At 33.6% G+C, this 9,208-nt stretch overlaps 1 protein-coding gene across 1 annotated transcript; it reads right to left on the reverse strand.

The window, feature by feature from the left end:
* Positions 1-5,294: 5,294 nt before the first annotated feature.
* LOC124368598 (innexin inx2-like) lies at positions 5,295-7,114 on the reverse strand. Its single transcript, XM_046825839.1, has one exon. It carries the CDS (start codon positions 6,917-6,919, stop codon positions 5,897-5,899), a length of 1,023 nt encoding a protein of 340 aa, XP_046681795.1. The 5' UTR covers positions 6,920-7,114; the 3' UTR covers positions 5,295-5,896.
* Positions 7,115-9,208: the final 2,094 nt, after the last annotated feature.

The raw sequence follows: 9,208 nt of genomic DNA on the forward strand, positions 1-9,208 counted from the left end.
ATTTTGCAAAGCTCTTTAATTAATACAGAAGTGCAGAAACCCCTTCCTGAATACCGGGTCGTCTTCGTAAAACCTGAAGAAGTCAATCATGGCAGTTTTACACACACACAGATAAACTTGTGAAAGAACGTTACTGAACTAATTGCGAAATAACTAAGAGAAGATCGTCATAAATACGAGTACCCCTAAGAACATAAACCTTTTTACAATTACCAGCAATTAATATCTGCAGTTGTTTTGCCAATACAGGAAATAAGTGACTGAGCATGATAAAGAAACATTTTAAATCGATTTCTTTCATTTAAAGGCACTTTATTTGTTCATTACACCTAAAAAATGAAAGTAATTTTACAGTTTACATTGTTTATAATTCTTAATCAATCCTATAAGTTAGTATTGTTAACCAATTTTAATAATAGAATTATTCTAAAATATTGTATTTGTTTATGTAAAAGCTCATGTCACTAGTATCTCTCATGAAATGAAATGAAAAATGTCTTTATTGGAGGCGAAGTTAGGACTATAAAGTCCTCTCTACTACTTAACCTCGAAAAGTAAAGTAAAGTGTGTTTATCACTAATTGACAGAAACTTTTATCACTTGAACACTACTACGATGTATAATCTATCTTACTGAACAAAAATGTGATTGTATCATGAGTCCTATCACAAAAATGTGACGCCTATCATTCAGTAGGTTGACAAAATTTCTCTTTTGTCTGTAGGCAGGATGAAAAAATATATTTACTGTATGGCTGTCTATCTGTCCATAGGACATCTAAAGAATGCAATTATTTGAAAATGTGTATGAAAACTTATTGAATTATTTTACGCAACACTAATTACATCGTTTTTAGCGGTATGATCACTAACTAGATTTGATCAAATAAAACGAATCGTTAAATTTGTTGCTAATCTCGAAAACGACTGGGCCAATTGGGCTAATTGTATTTTTACACTAATCGTAAGAGTCCGATAAAGCTTTTATGGAGATACAAATCGGAAAAGTTTCCTGGAATATTTTAGAATTTGTATAAATAATTATAATGTTTACGAAACACAATCCAAATGTAACTGACAGTAAATAGGTGTTGATATTATCAGCTGAAGTTTACCAAAGATACAGAAACATATTTTACATTTAAATTTTAGAAAATACAAAGTACACAGAGTTTTATCAGTAGTATTAAGTAGGTTTCAAATACAAAGTCACCATAAATTGTACTATATACTTCATCGGTGACTAATTTGAACCGTATAATGTATTGGAATACTATTTAAACTTTATTTTAAAAGCCACCTTAATGAACAGGGCTGTGAATTTTTGCACATAAAGGACTTGGAACTAGTGGGTTCCTTTGACATAGTGTATGATGTTTTTACTATGGCTTCAGGGAAACAGGGGAACGGATGCAAATATGACCAGTAATATGGTAGACCGGAAATAGACGCTTTTATGTAAGTTAATTTCCAAAACCCATATGTATATATATTTTAGTGGTGGGTGTAAAAACGCAAAGTCACCTGTGGAATCGTAAATAAATTAGAGAAGTGAATTTAAACGGCCAGAATAGACACATTTGACCGCAGTCACTTTTCAGTCTTACCTAAGTATATATATATTAATCTTCAATAATAAATCTTCAAATGTTTAAATTAAACCATTTCTATATTTCGGCTTAAGCCGTCTTCAGGAAGTTACAAAAATATAAATAGGGCTATAAGAACAAAATGGGTATATATATGTATATATATATATATATATATATATATATATATATATATATATTTATTTATTTATTTATTTCATCGAGATAAAAAGGCAAACCCAACCATGGCACTTGAAGTATCTCTGAAATAGGAATCAGAGTACAAGGGTCGGTAGCATATGATTTTTTTACAAAAGTAGGGCTTCAAAAGTAACACATGTACTCGTAAACTCTTATACTTTTCTTGTTAGGATAACAAGGCAAATACAACTGTGGCAACGCGTTAGGCTTAATGAGCGTTGGGAATAGACACTTTTAGATTGCTCGTTGGTAAAAAGGCCGAGGATGTAGGGCTTATCACTTCTTCGTACGTATATATAATGTCAACAATAAGGCAAACTCAACTTGAACAATAAAGATACATTGGACCGGAAGTAGACGCCTTTCGCCGAAGTAGGTTTCTGAAACCTTTGTTTTTATATACATCTTGATCGGGATATTAGGGTAGGCACTCAACTATGGCACCAGAAATTTAATTTAATAGAACCAAAAAAAGTTGATTCGACACGCGCAAAGCCCGGAAATGAGACAGTAAACATTGTATTTCACCCTTGAACCTCTTAGCAATGGGCTCTGAAACAATAACTACCAGATATTTGCGTACGTTCGCTCGAAAAATGCATCAGATTTCATCAAAAACTATTTCATTTAGAAGGACGCACTTGAAAATTGTGTGCGATGCCGTGGGTAACTGCTAGTAACAAATATAATAATAATTATTATGAAGTACTTCTGGATTGTTCAAAAGCTGATTTAGAAGCAACATTAAAGGAAAATTTTAAATTACTTGAGTTGGGTGGTGGAAAAGGGCGGTAAATTTAGGCTTGCCCCCCCCCCCCCCCAAGAAAATTGTGTAGCTGCAGCTCTGGCTGTAAACCAAACGCGACCTGGATGGGTGGAGGGATGAACAAGAGGGGTCGGGGTGGGGCTTTTTATCCAGACACTTATTTACATTGTTGTAAAAATGTTCCGTTAATAATTTAGTTTGTGAAGAACGCATTGGCTAGACTATCGCAGAAATGCTGGCGCTACCATGAGTCAGTGTCCTTATCGCTAACTGCTGATAGATGATTTTTTTTCTATGTCCTGTTTGTAACCGATCTGGTAGGTACCAACTACCTCATGATCAGTGACTCACCCACCTCCACCTTCACTACGGTTCGTGTTAGTTTTGATGTTAATAATTGTGTAATATTGACAATAAACTTTTAAAACGAAATCGACTCATGTAAATTTTACAAACACACCTCGTATAGCCATATGTACCCAAATGCACGCAACCCTGGCTACAATACCTATATGCAATGTCTACATAAATTTGTTTTTAAATATGTCTATGTAAGATTTGAAGTAGTTGGTTTACTTAACGACAAATCATTAGATATTTTAATATGCTTCTGTTTAAACCTGTTTTGTTTTCCAGGTTTATTGATAGTTGTAATCTAATAGAGGTATATAGTCTTATACAGTATAGAGTGTATATACAACTTGACGGAGGGAAAAGTATAACCTACCAGATCAGTCGTAACCCTTACAGAACCCCCACATGTAACATTGTACCACCCAAAATCGTATGAATCGTCATTAATAATAAAACTGGCATAAAGCGAGCTATCCATGACTATACTAAATGAGTAACAAATATAGACCAAAACTAGATATATTACTACCTCGGTTTTACGAATTACGTTATTTCATTTCAGTTATTTTAGCTCTAGAGTACTAAATATACTTCATAATATGATCTTTACATTGTTCACTTCCCTACTTTTTTGTTCGGTAGGATAACTAACCTTCGCTGTTACCTGTAGCTGCCAAGCAGCAGCTGAATTGTAGACTACCCTTCGTTGTATTTAGCTGTCAGACAAAAGCCAAAGTGTTCACTACCCTTCGTTATTACCTATAGCTGCCAATCAACAGCTGAATTGTGGACTACCCTTTGTTGTCTGTAGCTGTTAGATAAAAGCCAAAGTGTTCACTACCCTTCGTTATTACCTGTATCTGCCAAGCAACAGCTGAATTTTGGACTACCCTTCGTTGTCTGTAGCTGTCAGACAAAAGCCAAAGTGTTTACTACCCTTCGTTATTACCTGTATCTGCCAAGCAACAGCTGAAAGATGCTATTTAAATCTTGTATTATATGGAAATAATAAGAATTTTAAAATGAAAACATTACTTTAGTAGGGCATTAGTCCAATAAGTGACTTTAAACACCAAAATAACAAACTCTGTAGGTTGTAATCTGAGGTTTTACGCTAGCACAAGAACCTCTTTAATCAAACGTGTTTCTTCTTGTTATTTTCTTTTAATTAATATTTCTAAAAAAATCTTAAATCATTGTTGAAGTCAAATTTCTATGAAAAAAACCATTAGTTTATATTTAAATAGATTTGGCTGTTTACTGCTTTCGAAAAACAACGCTCACCAATCGTGGCAAAATTGTTATGCGGAAAACAGGAACAAGCTAAATCTGCCTTCGTCATTGCAGACCATCCGTAATCAGACTATAATGATTTCAGTGCAATCAGACCAAATTGAACTCATATCAATAATATAAAATGGTGTTAAAACTATCAGTACTTTTACGATCTTTACAGATTTATCTTTTTTCATTACATAAATATATTATTAACAGTTTATTGAAAACATTTTTGGTGTTATATGGCCAGAGAAGTTAATTAAGATAACTGGCCCTACCAAAATCCAACCTAATAAACAATGGTTTTATCGATATTAATTCCTGAATTAAATCGCCTCTATAAATGTGTGTTATTTCAAATCTGGAAACAAAGATAATAACGCACGTTAAGTATTAGAGATCAAAACATATACAAATTGTAACCTAAAACTAAAAAGAAAGTAAACTGTTAGAAAATACGTTATTCATAACAATGAAAAATCTTTATTTTAGGAAAACATCGTATAATCGTCATAAAATTCTTCTTAAAGTTAAAAATACAATAACTTTCTCCATATAAATATACCATCAAGTCTGTGTATTTTACATGAAAGCCTTCTGGATTCGCTTGAACATGGATGCAAATTTGGTAAAAGGCTTAACACTTTTCTGTCACAGAATAATATTGTGATATTTTGGGAGGGGAAGACAAAAACAGTAAGGTTATCATTACCCAAGAGATCCTTGCTTATTTGCTTCATACTTAATATAGGTATATTAAATATGCTAAGGTATTCATAGAAGCTCAAAAAAGCAGTACAAGTCTAGAATAATAAAGGTAAAATTGTTTAGTATACAAAACTTACTAAAGCATAAAATTACACAAACATAATTACATTTCCATATTAAAATGCATTTATTTACCAAACTTAGACTGTATATAGTTTAAAATTGTAATGAATAGATGTTGTTTATTCCCTGAGATGATCAAATATGCGAATTGATAAATTTTTAGTATTTATACTTAACAATATATTACGACGTAAAACATTAATAAAAAATTGCCTAAAATTACAAAACTGTCATAAACGTGTAAGATAATAATAAGTAATTTAAAAATCAAAAAATCAAAAAATAAAAAAAATTATAACTTGCCAAGGCTGAACGTGTTAGTAATTTAATCGGTGAAACTATAAATCAACATTATTTACAAAGAAAACAACACTCAGATTCATACACAGACACCATACATGTCATAATAAATGCTTCAAAATAAAATAAACTGTATAAATAATATTAGAACAAAACTATAAAACTTAGGACCTCCAAGGCAAAAGGCCTGATCAGATAATCCAATCGCCTACAAATTATAAGAAAAGAGATATCAGATAGTTGAAAACTTGTAAAAATGTGTGCGTGTGTGTGCGTGTATGTGTAGACACGCACATATAAGGTATAATATATTTAGTTAAATCGTCATTTAAATTAATGTTACTAATGTAAAAACCTGAAAACGGCGTAGTAATTTTACTTTCAAACATAAAAGTTTACATTTAAAATCCATTAAAATGGCAAATATTATTTTAATTAGATATATGAAAAAAACAAAAATACTGGCTCGTTTTATAAAATAATACTGTTGTATAAGAAAGCTTGAAGATCCTAGTGATCCTACACAAATGATACAGTCAAAACTTAAAAATTAAAAAGCATTTATAATTAGAACAAACTTACAGTGAATTAATCTGTCTGTCTATATCTACAACGAGTTGTTGAAATATAATGGAGTCGACGTTCTCGCCTATTCGGCACAGCATAAACCACTCACTGAGGTTGAAAGATTGGGCGATGACCCTTGCTTCAGAACGAGAGTTGCCTAACATGAGATCCTGCAGTTGTTGAGCACGGATTCTCCTGGAATAGAGGACAGGAGCGTGTAGGATGAGGTTGATGTTGGACATGAAGGCCAGGAACGCGTACCAGAACCACAGTAAGACGAGCGTGTTCTCGTTCATATAGTTGATTTTAAGGTGGCACATCCAGGATCCGCGGTCATGAAGCGTGCACAATACACGTGTCGGGAATGCCAAGGCCATGGCGTCGACACGATCTTGAGTCGGTGTCGTTATGAGAGAGAGAATGTTCCATCCGTAGGTCGTGAACACAGTATCTAGGAAGTAGTCCATGAGGAACATCTGAAGTAGAACATTGGCCAAGTTGAGAAACTCACAAAATATATATGCGTAAACGTAGAAGCTAGGAGGCTGATGTTGCTCGGAAGTGAAATAGTCCACTTTCTCCTGTTTCCACAAATTCTTGTCGGTTTCTGATAAGTTTGGTTGTCTGATATTCGAGACGAGAGACTCCATCCTTCCACTTTCCAGGAATTTCCAGATGTACCGGGGCGCACAGATAGTAATAACTTGGATAAAAAGGAATTTCACTACCCACTCGTGATAAGAATGCACGGTCACAGGGGTATTTACGTCCATCATGTTATTCTCTGACATATTTTTCATAGCTATGTACGTGTTCTGGATATAACACGACAGTTCAATGGTTCTGTTACGTGTGTTGTCTGCTTCAAAGCATGCAAGTACATCGTCCAGGGCCCTTGCGCCAATGATGAGTGTAAGGCATATTACTAGTATGTATGTCGTCGTCTGGTAGTACAATCTGAATATAATGTCATCTATAATGATTCGGTCTCTCGGAAGTACTGTTAGGAGTAAATCTCCTAAAATGTTTCCCATTTTAACGTCACTAACACGACAATTCTGTGAGGAACTTCTCGAGGCACTGATAGAGAGACCGACACTCCACTGTTCGCAGAAACTTCTTGAGGCACTGATAGGGAGACCGACACTCCACTGTTCGCAGAAACTTCTCGAGGCACTGATAGGGAGACCGACACTCCACTGTTCGCAGAAACTTCTCGAGGCACTGATAGAGAGACCGACACTCCACTGCCCGCCACAAACTAAGAACTAACGTCGCGTCTCAGCGCTCAGCGTGGTTACCGCAGTTGTGCCACCTTAACTGGAATGAATACTCACTGGAGTAGGAATACTGTCCCTGATTGAGAAACCTGTTTATTACTGTTCCGACAAAACAAAACTGAAGCTCCCATACGTTCTAGCAACCGTATTATCCCATTGTGGTTTTTATCATTCATTTAGTTTATTTTAATATATGTACAAAATACAATAATAATAGATTGTATTAACTAAAACTAATAACTAAGTGATACTTCTTTTACTATAGACTAATTGATTTAAAATTTTACGATTAATTTATTTGTGTTACGTGTATAATTGTTTAGTTCAAAGTATAATATTTTTATTGTGTATTACGATAAAACGCATTATTTATACTGCCAATTACACACGGGGCCCAAAAAATGTCCGTAATGAATGAATGTACAATAAAATGTTCCTTATGGACGAAAATTTAGACAATTTATTACACCATAATAATCATGAATAAATTAGATATTAAAAATTATTTTTTGATAGATTACAAATTATTTAAACGTTTAGATTCAGAAAAAATCCAAAATATCGTTCACTCAACAGGAGGTAAATAATAAGTTCAAAGTATTAACCACGTTCTCCAACAAAAAATTATTGTCATCTTACTTTTGCTCTGTTTTCTGATGCGCCATTTGCAACAAATACTCATTTATAATGGTGCGAATTAAAAATAACTGCTACTTCGTACATAAAAATGGTAATTACGAATATAAGTAGGGGATCTTATCGCACTCATGATAAGATTAAGTTACATAGATTAAGGGTTTATAATCATTTAAGATTAGGTCGTAAATGAAGAGTGATGTGAATGTTGAGTTAAGCTCCACTTCACCTTATGCTTAGTGCAGCATCTGAAATCTGATGCTGTCACAGACTTCACTCCTGAGTCCACGTCTATCAAAGAGATAAAAAGGTCGGCGGTGAAGAACCTCAACAACTTTAGCGTCTGAACCTGACTTTTTCATATACTTAATTCCTGGAATCTGGAGTTTAAGTCCGTCTGAAGAGATCCAGAAGTCGGCGAGGAAGCTCAAAAACGATCTATTTTCATCGTTTCGACATCAGACTACGAAAACTAATGTGATATAATAGAAGTGTTGTTCCGCGGTGCTTTGAGATCATGTCTAATATATTGCAGTTCACTCAATTATGCACCTGATGAGATAATGAGAGGAGCTCTTCATTTAGATCACACTTGCATTTGTGGTTTTAAAACGTTACACAGAGTTCGTTTAAGCACAAGAAAATGAGGTGTCTAAAATTTAGGGTTTACAAATATTCCTTTTGATATTTTCTAAAATACACGCTTCTTCATTTTCTCCAAGGTATTTTCAAAAAAAAACTTCTTTCATTTGGGCTGCTGACAAAACTATGGATTAAGGAGCTGTTACTAAAAGAAAACTATAAATGTGAATTGTTGCTGTTCTGTATTCTTTTTAGGTTTTTAATTTGATTGCATATATACATTTTTTTCCTATAATATTACAATTTATATGTTACAATAATTTTCCTTAATTTCTGTATATTTTCTGTTTTTTTCCACATTGATGTAACTATTTTCAATTACAGTATTCCTGCACTTAGAAATTATACGTAGTTTTTAACTGTTCATCTGGGCCAACCTGCCTAGCAACGTTGTTTTCACCCGTTCCAGTTTTATCTTTATTTACATTTTTGTGTTGGTCTAATGAAGGTGTTTGCTGTAATTAATGGTGTAATATCAGTTTTTAATTATAAGTTCTTCCCAAATTTAATATAAAAGGGAACAAGAACAACATCGGTCGTAGAAGTAAGTGCTATAAAATTATGAAGTCTACTCATTCACTCTTGGTTAAATGGATAGGTGAAAACATGGAATATCATATAGTCGATTTAACTAGGGTTGTTTGGGTTTAGTATGGCGGTACATAACATGTTTTTAAACATGCTATCCATAGAGATGGTGCCTTGATGGATTGGCAAAAGCAAAGAAATGTCTATCAACTGTAACACAAAAGGGACTATTGAAAT

This window comes from Homalodisca vitripennis, chromosome X (assembly GCF_021130785.1).
Source record: "Homalodisca vitripennis isolate AUS2020 chromosome X, UT_GWSS_2.1, whole genome shotgun sequence".
NCBI lineage: Eukaryota > Metazoa > Arthropoda > Insecta > Hemiptera > Cicadellidae > Homalodisca > Homalodisca vitripennis.

Coding starts and splice junctions, on each gene's coding strand:
- LOC124368598 (XM_046825839.1), bottom strand. CDS start 6,919: ATGGGAAACATTTTAGGAGATTTACTCCTAACAGTACTTCCGAGAGAC.